We start from the raw sequence: 14,913 nt of genomic DNA, 5'->3' as shown, positions 1-14,913 counted from the left end.
CCCGCATGCAGGGCTCTTAGCGGATGGCCTGTGTAAGTTCCCCACAATGTTAGGTACTGTTATTACTGTTGTTGCTGCAAACAAATGAACAAGATACAGGCTGTGATAAATAGAAGCTTTAGAAGCGCTCAGTGAGTGACTCTGCCCTTCCACCTTGCAGTGCTTTCCCACTCTACTGCTAGGTCAGGCCACATGCCTTGCTTTGGCCGACAGGACGATAGGAAATCTGATGCAAGCCGAGCTGTAGGGTGTGAAAAGGACTGCCTGTCTCTGACTCTTCACTTGGAAACTGTGCCACTGCAGGTGAGCATTGCTGGAAGGAGCCAGGAGATGGACGTGCAGAGGAGAGCCAAGGTGGTCCAGCTGAGGCCACTGTAGGTCAGTCACCCCTGACCACCCCACCAGCTCTTACAGACGTATGAGCGAGCACAGGGAAGTTCTGCCTGGCCAAGCCCAGATCAGTGAGGTCAGCCCTAACTCCCAGACTTCAGTGAAATAATAAACGGTTGCCATTTTAAGCCATTAAGTTTGGAGTGACTTGTTACGCAGCAGTAGCTAGCTGATACAGGGGCTGTAGGAAGCCCTCATCTTCTAAAATTGAAAGGCAAATGAGAGAGAAAGTCATGGTTTGCCAGGTTTTATTTGTGGAGTCTGCTGTATCTGTGCCAGAGAAAGCGGCAAAAAGTGCTTTGGAGGGGTCACGGTAAGGGAGCAGGGAAGCCGGCCCCCTCATGGGACCCCAAGGGAGCCCTCTGGGTGGAGGGCAGGCCTGAGGTGGGAGTCGGGGAGGGGCAAATGCAGAGCGGGCTGCAGCTAGGCGAGCTGCGGCCCCAGGGGCGGGCTCAGCCCTTGGGGTCATACACCCGGCCCATGAAGACCGGGAACTTGTGCTGCTGGTCCCAGAGCAGGAAGAGGAAGGGCTGCTGCACGTCGAAGACCAGCAAGTTGCGGGCCACGGAGACGACCGAGGCCGCGGTCGCCTCCACCCCGCTCTCCGTCAGCTCCAGGGTGGCCTGGTGCCGAATCCCAGACACCTGCACGTCGGGGTCGGCCGTCAGCCCGCACAGGTTGATGTCGTAGATGAAGTCAAAGTAATCTAGGGCACGGACGGGGAAACAACGCGTCAGAGGCCCGCACAGCTGTCAGCACGGGGCACGCAGCCAGCACGCGGTAGACACTGGAAACCGAAAGCAACCTCTCAAAACGGCATAAAAGGTGAAATTAAAGAAATAGGAATTTAACACACTTTTTAAATTAAAATATTACATTAAGAAACAAACCCAAAAAAGACCAGCACGGAAACCTCAGCAGCTGGAGACACGGGTCCTGAATTTCCTGGGTTGATCCCAAGTTCCAACCCTCACTTTCTCCTCCTCTTCCTTGTTTATCGAATTGTAGCCACGTTACAATGTGCCTTCCAGTCCCGTTCGTGGGCTCCTTCATCCGTGGGCACATCTTCACTCCAGTCACCACTTTCTCTCAAGTGGTCAGAGGCCAGGCCCCAAGCCCCCCAAACCCTGACAAGTGATGCCGTGGCTTCCTCACCAACAAGGACCTCGGAAACGAGGTGACATATCAGAAGGAGGATGTACGTTCACGCACCAGGGCGTGATGTCATATATCAGGAAACGAGATCATCTATTAGGAGATCAAGTTTGATAAAAGAAAATGAAGGGATATGTATGGCACATGTGTGTGTTAATTCGCTCAGTCGTGTCCAACTCTGTGCGACCCCATGGACTGTAGCCCGCCAGGCTCCTCTGCCCATGGGATTCTCCAGGCAAGAACACTGGAGTGGGTTGCCATTTCCTCCTCCAGGGGATCTTCCGACTCAGGGAGTGAACCTGGGTCTCCTGCACCTCCTGCACTGGCAGGCAGATTCTGTACCACTGAGCCACTTGGGAAGCCCCAACCTCAGATGATGGATGTGAAAAATACTCAAGAGAGTGGTGACTGCATTTAAGGCCCACCCTTCCCCCTCCCACAACCTCTTCCCCGCTGGGGACCTAGGTCAACCCCGGCTGCCAGGACTCACCCAGCATGTCCTGGCTGCTCTGCACTTTGATGCGAGGCATCGTCAGATGAGTGGGATGGAACTTGCTCAGCTCCAGCTTCCTCATGACAGCTTTGAAGACAGCGGCGCTGAGAGCCTGCTCCAGGTCTTGGAGACGCTGCTTCACGGTCTGGGGCACCAGGATCACAAAGCTGAGGTTGTGGGACAGCTGCAGGCGGCCCACCTGCAGAGGAAGAGATGCACCTTTTCAGTCTTCCTGACCCGCTGTCTGCTGGCCCCTACCCTCTGGGACCGAGGCTGGTCTCCAGTCTGCACTGTTTCAGCAAGGAGCCAGAACTAGGCTCCCAGGCTCTGTCAGGAGATGGGGTGGCCAGGCAGGCAAACAGTGCTGGTCTGACCCTGTGCTGCTGAGACGCAGAGAAATGAGCCAGAGTTTCTAATTTCACAGGCTGAGGGTCACACCGGTACCCTGCACTGATGAGCTGTGCAGTACAGGCAAGCAGTGGGGCCTCTGAGACCAGTTCCTTTCACGTGTGTTGTGCATAAAGTATAGAACGCACATAACGCACCATCAGAGTTATCAGGTCTGTCCTTTCAAAGACTTCTGATGGCTTTTCCCTGCCTATGAGGGTGGGTATAAACCTCCTAGTCTGGCATTCAACATGGTATACAAGCTGATCCTAGCCTACATTTGCTGTTTGCCAGTAGAAAGACTTACAACTGGTGGCTAGACAAGTAGGAGAGAAATACGGGAACCACAAGTCCCATACGCAGGTGTTCTCGGCTCGGGATGATCTGCCCCCAGCGGACATCTGGCAATGCTTGGAGCCGGCAGAAACCGGCGCTCAGAGTGCTACTGGCATCTAGTGCGCAGAACCCAGGGCTGCTGCTCGATCCTGCAGTGCCGGGGACGGCACCTTATACGGAGAGTCACTGAGCCCAAAGTGTCAATGCTGCCAACACTGGGCAACCCCAGACTGACAGGACAGAAGAGACGATCACTGCAATGGCACTAAGGCTGAGGCTGAGAGACGGACAAGAATAATCTAGAATGCAGAATTCAACTGGGCGATGAAGACGTTAACTGAAACCGATCAGTTGTTGGGATCTGAAAACTGGTCCAGAAGAAGCAGGCTGCACACGGATGTATCACTGACGAGCTTGGCCACTCGGGTGCTGTTGACAGAGGATCTGCACAGGGGACGTGACCGGACACTGCGCCCTCCACGGCCTGTGGGTGAGCCTTGCCTCTCTGAGCGAAAATTACCATGCCGTGGTCTTGAATTTTCCAGCTAGCAACCCTAGCATACTTGAGTTGGTAAACCTAACACCCTTCGTTGGGGAAATACTCCTTAAATCCCAGGAAAATTTAGAACAAAGTATGGGAATGACAAAATAAAGCAATTCTGTTGTATGAACACTGGGTGATAAGTACAGAGTAATCTCTGTTGGAAATTTAAAATAGCGTGTATAATTTTTAAGAGTCAGACATGCTAGCTTTATGCTTTTGGAAAAAGATGGGTAGGATAGTTGCATTCGGTTTGAGAATAAAGTTGAGATGTTGATTGAAAGTTGATTTACTCTTCAAATTTAATTTTCAAAAGTGGGCTTGAGGTGCCAGCAAGATATGGACAAACAGGGGTGAAATTCTGTCCTGTCAAGTATTTAACATGCTAAAAAAGAAAATCAAGTATGCCAAATGTGTGAATTATATTTATAAATATATACATAAGCTCATAATGCTTAGGGGAATATTAATTAACCATATTTGTAAATGAAACAAATGCTTTAAAGGAGTTTAATCTGGTCAATATGGTTTAATTAAAGAACAAATGAAAGTGTTTTATAAAAAATTATAATTAATAATGTAGCAACTTCAGCTAAAAATTTAAAAGCTTAAGTAAAACTTTGATTTTGAATTTATAATGTGACTACATCAAATAAGTGAAGTGAAGTGAAAGTCACTCAGGCGTGTCCAACTCTTTGTGACTCCACGGACTGCAGCACACCAGGCCTCCCTGTCGATCACCGACTCCTGGAGCTCACTCAAACTCACGTCCATCGAGTCGGTGACGCCATCCAACCATCTCATCCTCTGTCCTCCCCTTCTCCTCTTGCCTTCACTCTTTCCCAGCATCAGGGTCTTTTCCAGTGAGTCAGTTCTTCACACCAGGTGGCCAGAGAATTGGCATTTCAGTTTCAGCATCAGTTCTCCCAATGACTATTCAGGACTGATTTCCTTTAGGATTAACTGGTTTGATCTCTTTGCAGTCCAAGGGACTCTCCAGAGCCTTCTCCAAGACTCTATACTCTTTTCCATGGACTCTATACAGTCCGTGGGACTCTCCAGACCAGAATACTGGAGTGGGTAGCTGTTCCCTTCTCCAGGGGATCTTCCCAACCCAGGGATCGAACCCAGGTCTCCGTATTGCAAGTGGATTCTTTACCAGCTGAGCCACAAGGGACGCTCATATCAGATAAAGTATTTGTTTAAAACCCATCGAACTGTAAAGAGTAGGGGAGGTGAAAGTGAAAGCGTTAGTCGCTCAGTCGTGTCCGACTGTTTGCGAGCCCGTGGACTGCAGCCTGCCAGGCTCCTCTGTCCCTGGGACTCTCCAGGCAAGAGCACTGGAGTGGACTGCTATTTCCTTCTCCAGGGGATCTTCCCAACCCAGGGATCGAACCCAGGCCTCCTGCGTTGCAGGTGGATTCTTTGCCGTCTGAGTCGCCTGGCCAACGCCAAAGAGTGGGAGGCGGGTTGCGTAAAAACCCTCCTCCTCTGCCACTGGCAACCCCTCCCACTGATGCTCTGCCCCCACACACTCTGAGTTAGAGTGATGCCCCAAACCTCCAGGCATCCTCACTCGTTCTGCCTTATACACGTATCCTGGCTCTGTTAAATAGTTGGGAATACTGAAAGCCCGTGGGTGGGGATGCCTGGGAGGAAAGTCGGGGAAGTGCACGGGTGGTGAAGCGTGGTCAAAAGCAACCACTTCTGTGGATCTTCCTGGTCACTCGTTCTGGGCGAGTTGCTCCCTTTAGCATCTTCCGTTGAATTCATTCATTTATTCAGCTAACATAATAGCACTTATTATATGGGGCATTGTTCTAGGCCCTCAGATATCGTAGGGAAGAGAGAGAGAGTCTCTGCTCACAGCATCTCAGAGAGACAGACAATGCTGCCATTAAATAGGCAACCAGACAACGTAATTCAGACAGTGGTAAGTACCATGCTTTTGAACTATGGTGCTGCAGAAGACTCTTGAGATCCAACCAGTCCATCCTAAAGGAAATCAACCCTGAATATTCATTGGGAGGACTGATGCTGAAGCTGAAGCTCCAATACTTTGGCCACCTGATGCGAAGGGCAGACTGCTGGGGAAGACTGAGGGCAGGAGGAGAAGGGGGCAACAGAGGATGAGACGGCTTGATGGCATCACCAACTCAACACACATGAGTTCGAGTAAACTCTGGGAAACAGTGAAGGACAGGGAAGCTTGGTGTGCTAAAGTCAATGGGGTCACAAAGAGTTGGGCACGACTTAGCAAGTGAACAATACAAAGACGATACGATACCATGGATATATTAGTAACAAAACAAGATGCTGTTGCAGGGGGAGGAGGAGGCGACTTTAAGCAGGGGGAAGTCTCCTCCACCTAGGTGACCTTTTAGCTGACACCAGATGAGCCAGAGGAACAAGTTATGTGACGATCTGCCTGCAGAGGGTCCAGCACAGGGAAAAGGTAGGAAAGCTTCCAAGGTGGAAATAGTCCTGGCATGTTCCAGAACAGGTCCTGTATTTCTCAGCCTGGTAGTGCGTCCCTGGGCGTTTCCTACTGTTTCCCGTCTCACAGGTGTGTGTCCTGCTATCCTAACACGGCAGAGATACCTGGTCATTCACGTGCACGGTGCTACATTTAAAATGGAAAACCAACAACCACCTGCTGTGCAGCACGTGGAGCTCTGCTCAGTGTTGTGTGGCAGCCTGGATGGGAGGGGGTTTGGGGGAGAATGGATCCACGTACATGTATGGCTGAGTCCCTTGCTGTTCACCTGAAACCATCATGACACTGTTTGTTAACCGGCTATGAGTGTATAAGTGTGTGCGTGTGTGCTCAGTCGTGTCCGACTCTTTGTGACCTCATGGACTGTGGCCCACCAGGCTCCTATGTCTATGGAACTTTCCAGGCAAGAATACTGGAGTGAGTTGCCATTTTCTTTTCCAGGGGATCTTCCAACCCAGGGATTGAACCTGTATCTCCTGCATCTCCAGGATTGGTAGGCAAATTCTTTACCACTGAGCCACCTGGGAAGCCCTAACTGGCTGTACACCAGTACAAAATAAAAAGTTTAAGAAATAAGTAAATAACAACATAAGGAAGAAAACCAAGAAAACGTCTGATCTCTCTTCCTTCCCTCTTCATTCACTGAAATCATACTGTTCAATTTCTGCCGAGGAACTTAAGCCACTTAACACATGCACACGCCTGCACTTATCACATCCGTGACCACGTGGATCTACCCAAACATGTGCACACGTGTACACAGATGCGTGTGTACAAGGGACTCACACAGAGGAGTCCCTAAGCAAGCAGGGTCTGCTGGGGGGCTGCCTGGGAAGAGAAACGGAGACACAGAACAGGAGCACGACTCACTGCCATCTGACGCAGTAGAGACGCAGGAGGAAACTTTAGAATCTTGCTTTCCAACCTCAAATATATAATGCCTCCCTTGGCCCGGGCTGGAGAGGGGGAGAAGGAGAAAAGATAGGGTGGAAACAGAGATGGAAACAGTAGAAATGATGGGTTTTCAGTGGAAGGGTACGCCCCACACCAATGGAGCCAGAGCAGAAAAGAAGTCAGACTCTGAGACAGGAGTGGGGAGGGCCGAGAACTCACCCGGGCCTTCAGAGTCGGGTCTGTGAAAGAGGCCACAGGGTACTTCTTGCTGTTCATCATGGGCACTTTGATGGCAGAGGATTTGATGTAAAAGGGCTTCGTGCTTGTTCTGCTGCTATCAAAGGCTATCTTCCACTTGGCTAGAGGGAAGAGCAGGGGCAGGGTGACTCTAAGGCAGGTGCGGAGGGGGGGAAAGGGGGTTAAACGCTCTGTGGGCACGGGGTGGGGCGGGTGCCGCGGATCCAGGGGTGGAAGCTGGGGTTGAGTGGGCTTTAAGCCAGGACAGGACGGAAGACCTCAGGGTGGGGAGACGCCCCCTCACCGCTCAGGGTGACCGCGTTGAGGAGGATGAGGCGGGTATCCTCAGGCAGGCTGTCCAGCAGCCGCCTGATCCTGAGGTTGGTCTTCTTGGCCACCCAGCTGTTGATGAGCTCCAAGCTGGCCGTGCTGTCATTTCCCAGGGGCCTTGGGCTGCTGCCATAGAGCCTCTGAGAGGCGTCGATGAAGGTGTCCCTGATGGCCAGGTCTGGAGGGATGGGGAGGAGGGGCAGGTGAGAGAGGCAGGCTTGAGATCCCGGGACACCCTCTCCCCTTCTGGGAGCAGCCCTGCAGAGGGAGCTGGCTTCTACCCCAGCCCCCTCCTCTGACAGATGCTCCGTGAGCCCAGAGCAGGCTGCCCTGAGCTGAGAGCAGGGGGCCCCGTCCGGGCCTCTACTGCCCCGCGGCCGCGGCTCGGCACGGGAGCTCTCTGAGATCTTGGCTTCCACTCGCCCGCATTTTCCTTCTTTTCTTCCCTTCACTCAGACGGCTTTCTAGTCTCTGTGGAAGGTTGTAACAGGACTTTCTGGGTTTTGCTCTCCAAAACCCAGGCCCACTAGAGAACAAAAGTGTTTGAAACAAAAAATTTTCCTGAACTAAATGCATAATACTGACTGCAGCTGTATTTTCCACCAGCCTAGCAAGACAGAGGATAAATTCGATTTATAGCAAATGAGTAAAAAAAGGCAATGTTTCTTGAACCCCTCTGAGTCATAATTTTCCCATCTCTAAAAAAAGCTTTTTTCTTTTTTTAAAGATAACGATGTGATAGATGAGTTTTCTTTCTTTCCTTCTTTTTTCTTTCCTATATTTTCTCTCTTTTTTTTTTTTGGCCACACAAAGCAGCACACAGCCTCTTAGATCCCAGACCAGGGATTGAACCCATGCCACCTGCAGTGGAAGGGTGGAGTTCTAACAACTGGATGGCCAGGGAATTCCAATACTTCCTCAGTGTTTGTTTTTTTTTAAAACAATGAATGGGTGTTGCTTTTATAGTTAAAAAAAAAGACAGATTTTTTTCCCCCCCGATTTAAAAGTGGATCACACTAAACCTGTAATTTTTAAGCTCAGCAGAACTGAGGTTTCAAATGTAGTCATGTCTGAAGCCTACAACACTAAAGGGCTCTGGTTGAGGCTGGGTGGGCCTTCAGAGCCCACCTGGTTCCATCCCCCTCTCACAGAAAGTGCTGCTCATCCCCCACCCCCATCCCCTCCCTCCACCCAGCCCACTCCCCTCAGCCTCCCTAACTCCCACTCCCACCGGGACTCCTGCAGCAGTTCTGCAGAAACCTCAGGCTCTGGGAAACAAATTCTGAACAAACTGTATCAGATCGTTTTGGAAGCTTATTGCTCTGGTTGTTGTTGTTATTATTTAGTAGATAAGTCATGTCCGCCTCTTTTGCAACCCCATGGGCTGTAGCCTCTAGGTTCCTCTGTCCGTGGAATTTTCCAGGCAAGAATCCTGGCGTGGGTTGCCCTTTCCTCCTCCAGGGGGATCTTCCCGACCCACGGATCGAAACCCTGTCTCCTTCGTTGGCAGGCGGGTTCTTTATCACTGACTGCTTTGATTATCTTATCTAATAATGCGACATATGTAAATGACAAAAAATTCGTTAACATAAATGCACAAAGAACAGGAGCCCCGAGACGCCCTGGCCCAGGTTAACAAAGTCTCTCTTTTGGTTTTTGGCCTCACAGCTGGTGGCAGCTTAGTTCCCCAATCAAGGTTCAAACCTGAACCCAACCAGTGAAATGTCAGAGTCTTCAACACTGGACCACCCAGGAATCCCCAGACTGACTTTTTTTGTCTATTTCATGTCTAGAGCCCTCCAGCCCTCTCTCCTCCTGAACGAACAGTCCAGAGGGCTGTTGATGAAATTGATGAATGCAAATGACTTGCCCACGGTCTCACCTGGGCACCCATCTGGCACCCAGGGGCCACCTGGTATTTCTGGGGCCCCGCCCTGCTCTGCATTCCTCCCCGACACCCCCAACCCCGATTTCTAGTTCTAACATTCCCTCTGTCTCTTTCCCCAGCACTATGGATGGGTGGATGGTTTAGTCGCTCAGTTCTGTCCTGCTCTTGCGACCCCACAGACTGTAGCCCGCCAGGCTCCTCTGTCCATGGGATTCTCCAGGCAAGAATCCTGGAGTGGGTTGCCATCTTCTCCTCCATCCCCAGTGCTAGGCACCCACCTAAACCCTGATGGCCCAGCTCAGCCCCTGCCGTCCTTGCCCCTGACACTCACCTGAGCTGTGGAAGATCTGAGAGAACGAGGTGAAACCTTCAGACGTGAAGGCCTTCAGGGCACGGTGGACACAGCTGAAGTTCTGGGGGTAAGAGAGAAGGCGCTCCAGGCTGTCCCTAGTTTCTCCTCCAGCCCCTGCAGCCAAGAGCAGACATGGAGGAGGGATCAGGCTTAGGAGACCAGGCTGCAATGGCGGGGCGGGGCCTTAACCCCGTATCCTCAGAGCCAGAAATGGTTTCAGACACAAAACATGTCAGAAAGAGAAGGGTGGGGGGATTATGAACAACCCAGAATTACCTAGGACTAAATATTCCCTTCCTGCATTTTCCTACCTAATTTTAATACCACTCGTCACCCAAAGCCTGGTCCAATCACCACCTGTTCCATGTGACCTCTTATTTAGTCGGTTCAGGTTTACAAAGGTTCAGCCTATAAGCAGGGACACTAGGTCGTCATTAAGAAGAGAGAGCAGAGACTCATAAAAGATGTCCAATACCCTTTCCTTTGTTCAGTATTAAATACTTATTGTCCACGCCTTCTGTGTAGCAACAGATAGAATTTAGCAAGCACTCACTTTCTTCCAGGCATGGTAAGTGCTTCTTCCATAGTATCTCTTTGGATCTTCACTATAATCCTTTTATGTAAGGACAGTTACTATCCCCATTATGCAGATGAGAAAACTGAGGTTTAAGAGAGGAAGTAATCTACTCATTTTAAGATCATGGAGTTCATAACTGGAGGGTGGAGAAAAGATTCAAGCCAGTTTTGGCAGGGGGGGCAATAAAAAAATTAACTGAAACCAATCAAATGAAATGTGCAAACCAGGGGACATTCGGCTGCATCTGGAGACATTCTGGGTGTCATACCTGGCGGTGTGGGGTGCCACTAGCATCTGTTGGATACAGGCCAGGGATGTTAGGATTCTGGGACTCTAGTAGAAAGGTTCCCCTGTTCCTCACTGTATTGGCTCCAGCAGCCTTCCTGAAATTCCCCTTTGGAGTGACAGCTGTTTCCATTGTCTACAGCACTTTTTGGTGCCATTTCTAAGGTAAATCACCCCAGTAATTTACTTGACAGTGGTCTTTCAGGGAAGTGGAGGGATTAACATTTTTTTGACCTCCTACCACATTAGGCACTGGGCTATCTGCTTAATTTTTCTTTTTTTAAGGGTGGCTCATATGGTAAAGCATCTGCCTGCAATGCGGGAGACCCAGGTTCTATCCCTGGGTTGGAAAGATCCCCTGGAGAAGGAAATGGCCACCCACTCCAGGATTCTTGCCTGGAAAATTCCATGAACTGAGGAGCCTGGTGGGCTACAGTCCATGGGGTCGCAAAGAGTCGGACACGACTGAGCGACTTCACTTTCACTTCTCACTTTCACAACCATTTCCATTTTACACAGAGGACTCAGGCTCAGAGAAGTTAAGTGATCTGCCCAAGGTCACACAGCTGCAAAGCAGCATTACTGTGATTCTGCTCTGGGTCTCTCTTATCGTTTCCTTATGGCCTTACCCTGAACCATGGTTGATAGGCTGGAACCTTATTTAAATGTTCTTGCACAGTTCATAGGATTTTATAAGCAATGCTGCTGCTGCTGCTGTTTAGTTGCTAAGACGTGTCTGACTCTTTTGCGACCCCATGGACTGTAGCCTGCCAGGCTCCTCTGTCCATGGAATTCTCCAGGTGTGAATACTGGAGTGGGTTGCCATTTCCTCCTCCAGGGGATCTGCCTGACCCAGGGATTGAACCCATGTCTCCTGCAATGGCAGGCAGATTCTTTACCACTGAGCCACCTGGGAAGCCCTTTATTATAAGTAATGCCTATTAAATCATTGTTAAATGAAAGAATAAATGTAGGTCCCAGAATAAAAAGATTCCCCTCCCCACCCCCAGTGTAGCTCATTTTTACAGCTTCCTTCCTTTGGCAAAGCTGTGTCTATATCCAGATACCTACCCTGCCTCAGTGAGTGAAAGTGAAAGTCACTCAGTCGCGTACAGTCCATGGACTTCTCCAGGCCAGAACACTGGAGTGGGTAGCCTTTCCCTTCTCCAGGCGATCTTCCCAACCCAGGGATCGAACCCAGGTCTCCCACATTGCACGTGGATTCTTTACCAGCTGAGCCACAAGGGAAACCCAACAAGCCTGGAGTGGGTAGCCTATCCCTTGACCAGCAGATCATCCCAACCCAGGAATCAAACCAGGGTCTTCTGCATTGTGGGTGTATTCTTTACCAACTGAGCCATCAGGGACCCTGCCTCAAGGGAACGTCAAACACATGAACTGGAGAGAACTCGGGTTCTTACCAAGCAGGATTTGGGTGAGGAGGCTGGCGATGCTGAAGGCGGAAAAGATGAAGTTGGTCTCCTTCCTCTTCAACACTGAGAAGTCCTGGTAGAGCTTCAGGGAGAAGTCTGTCAAAGCCTCCCCCAGCACCGCCTCTGCTGAGCGGATCTCTGAGTCAGAGCAGGAGGTGACGGGTGCCGGGCAGAGGGGCTCAGCAGTGGGTTGGACGGTTGATTGGACCGGTTCAGTGGCGGGCTGGCTGAAGGGCTCAGTGACAGTGGTTTGCACGACGGTCAGGCGAGTCACTGGCAAGGTGGAAGCGTCCTCGTGGCCTTGAACGGGCTCACCGTCGAGAATACCTCCTTTCTGGCTGTCTCCTTCACTTTCCCCTTCTTGTAAGCTCTCCGGGCCGACGATCATATCTGAGGTGACCCTGTCCTGTGGTTCAAGAGACTTTCTTTCATTCATTATGAGGCACAGTCCCCTTTAAACACAAACACTCAAAGAGAAGGTGGGATGTGTTTTTCAGTTGCTGAGTCTGTCCGACTCTTTGCAACCCCATGGACTGTGGCCCGCCAGGCTCCTCTGTCCATGGGATTTCCCAGGCAAGAACATTGGAGTGGGTTGTCATTTCCTTCTCCAGGGGATCTTCCCAACCCAGGGATCGAACCCGCATCTCCTGCATTGGCAGGTGGATTCTTTATCACTGAGCCACCAGGGCATCAAAGGTGGGATACAAGAGAATTGTTCCTGGCAAAGCTTGGTAGGACAGGGGCCTGCCCTGGAGCCCCCACCATGGATTGCTTCAGAGAAAGCGCGCATTATCCCATTTAACTGATAAAAGAAACCGATGCTGAGACAAATTCAGCAACTAGTGCAGGGTCTTAAGAGAAGCCAGAGGAAAAACTAGGGGTCAGACTTGGGTCTTGCTTCCAGATGCCTTGATCACCACCAGATCATCTGATCCATCTCAAAGGGCAATGCTAACGTCAACTTCCGCACACGCCCACTGAATGCACAGGCCAAGGCAAACACCCCCTTTTCTCCCGGGCCCACCCCTTACCCCTGACCTCCGGCACCACTGCGGGGGCCTTCCCACCCTCACCCCGCAGCTCAGGTTTCCACGAGGAGTGCTTGCTGTTTAGTTTCAAAACGCTGTCCAGCTCCTTTGCCTTTCTGCTTCATTCTCCACTTTGTGCATCAGGGCCGGTCAGCTCGCCTAAGTGCCAGGCTCCGGGCCACCGCCTCGGGTTCGGGGGTGGGGGGCCAGGCAGGATTAGACCCCAAGTGAGTCTGAGTCCTTACTCTTTCTAAGCTGTGTACTCAACTCTGGGAGGGAGGACACCCGGTGCCGATCCCACGAGGAGCTCTCCTAATTCCCCGGAGCCTGAAGGGTTAACCTCAGCCCTGCTCCCGCCTGGCCTGCACAGGGGTCACTCACCCCAGCCAGCAGCAGCAGCAGCAGGAGGGTCAGCGGGGTCAGCCTGGAGGCCATCTGGGAGGCGACGTCAGCCCGGACCTGCAGAGCCAGCCAGCTTCGGGTGCCAGCTCCGAGCCTGGGGGCCTGGGGGCCCTCCCGCAGGCCCATCCCCACAGCCCGCCCCCATTCAACGCCCCCCACCGCCTCCCACCTGGGCCGCCTCCTCCCGGCGCCTCCCCCTGTTTTGTTGTTCCCAGACCGCTTCCCTTTCCCAGCTGGGCTGGCCCCTCATCCCAGCCCCCTCCCAGGCCCGAGGGGGCGTCCACCTGCTCCATCTAGAGGGTCCCACTGCAGCTCAACAATGTGGCCGCGCCGGGGAGGGACAGGAGGGGAGGGAAGGGGCAGCGGCGAGGCCCAGCGACCGCAGAGACAAGGGGGGCCCTGCGGGAGGGAGGGAAGCGAGCACAGGAGACTGCCTTCCTCCCCAGACCCCCATCCGCCAGCACAAACCTGCTCCTGAGTCCCGATCGCTGTGCTGCCTCGGGCGACTCAGCGGCTAGTCCCCCAGGGTGAGGGAGGCTGCGAAGGGTTGGGGTTCGGTTATAGCTATTGGTTGGCCCAGGACACTGCCCAGTTACAAATTAAGGCGGATAGAGCGCTGGTGTGGTTTCCCGTAAATCAGGCTGGGCCAGACCACTTGGTCCAGCCCCCTCCTGGAATTTCAGCTCAAAGCCCCTGGAGGTCCAGGCTGGGGAAGCTGGGGTGCAAATCTCAGCTGGGCACAGCCAGGCGTCCTGCTCCCTCTGCACTGGGCGGTGATGAAGCCGTCCCAGACTCCAAATGTCCCAGACCCGCAGCTTACCAGCAAGCTGCCTTCCTGGAACTGCTTGTTGGGCTGGATCCCTAAAGGAACGCTCTGTAAAGAGGCCCAGTGCTGTCTATTTGATGTAATGGCTAAGAGCCTCACAGCACTTAACCGGCTCACCTGGTGAGCCTTCTCTTGAAGATAAAGCCTGGACTGGACCTCCTGAGGCTCTGACTTCACCCCTGCTCTCCTCCGTGGCTGGTCCCCCTTCTTTTCTTGGCGACCTGGAGCCCGTGGTTCTACCCCTCTGTAACATGTGAGGGATCTGGGACACCCAGTCCAGCAAGCATTGGCCTTAAGTGAAAAACAGAAAACTGGGAAAAGCAAAACCAAAACCAGAAAGAAAAAAAAAAAACAGCCCAGAAAGCTGGGTATACGTGTCGAGGGGTGGGAGGCTGGAGACTCGGTGCCGACAGACCCGGCTGTGAGACCTGGCTTGTGTGTGACCCAGCAAGTTGCTTTCCCTCTCCGTACCTAGCTTCCCTCTCAGGGTTCCCAGGTAAAACACAGGAAGAAGCTCAATTAAATTTGAATTTCAGATAAACAAATTTTCTTTGAAAATATGTCCCATGCAATATCAGGACCTACTTACATTAAAATTTTTTTTTTTGCGCGTGGATGTTTATCTGAAATTCAGATTTAACTAGACATTCTGCATCTTATTTGCTAAATCTGGCAACCCTACCTTGCAAAACACGGTGGTCTCTGATGCCCTGATACAGCTCTGATGCTCTGTGGTGGGGTCACTGCCAGGCCTGCTCTGTTTGGCACATTCTGGAAAGTTGGCTGCTAGCACAAGAGCTGCTGTTCCAATGGGCTGACCAGGAACAGGGACAAGAGAACATCTGTGGGCTCCTGGGGGCAT

The 14,913-nt window shown here is 51.9% G+C and overlaps 1 protein-coding gene across 2 annotated transcripts; it reads right to left on the bottom strand.

Moving 5' to 3' along the window:
* Window positions 1-621: 621 nt before the first annotated feature.
* Window positions 622-14,186, bottom strand: SERPING1 (serpin family G member 1). 2 transcript variants are annotated; one of them, XM_088843342.1, is made up of 9 exons: window positions 14,169-14,186; window positions 13,694-13,762; window positions 13,205-13,282; window positions 11,784-12,201; window positions 9,480-9,614; window positions 7,235-7,438; window positions 6,913-7,052; window positions 2,036-2,237; window positions 622-1,096 (listed from the first exon to the last, which is right to left on the bottom strand). In XM_088843342.1, the coding sequence occupies exons 3-9, from the start codon at window positions 13,256-13,258 to the stop codon at window positions 843-845; spliced, it is 1,407 nt and encodes a 468-aa protein (XP_088699468.1). In that variant the 5' UTR covers window positions 13,259-13,282; window positions 13,694-13,762; window positions 14,169-14,186; the 3' UTR covers window positions 622-842. The 2 variants fall into 2 exon arrangements, with proteins under 2 accessions (XP_088699468.1, XP_055280123.2); XM_055424148.2 differs by lacking the exon at window positions 14,169-14,186 and having other exon boundaries at window positions 13,694-14,061.
* Between the last annotated feature and the right edge of the window lie 727 nt (window positions 14,187-14,913).

This window comes from Moschus berezovskii, chromosome 14 (assembly GCF_049115385.1).
Source record: "Moschus berezovskii isolate FMDL1 chromosome 14, NW_MosBer_1.0, whole genome shotgun sequence".
Lineage (NCBI taxonomy): Eukaryota > Metazoa > Chordata > Mammalia > Artiodactyla > Moschidae > Moschus > Moschus berezovskii.
This window is presented reverse-complemented; position numbering and strand designations above follow the sequence as displayed.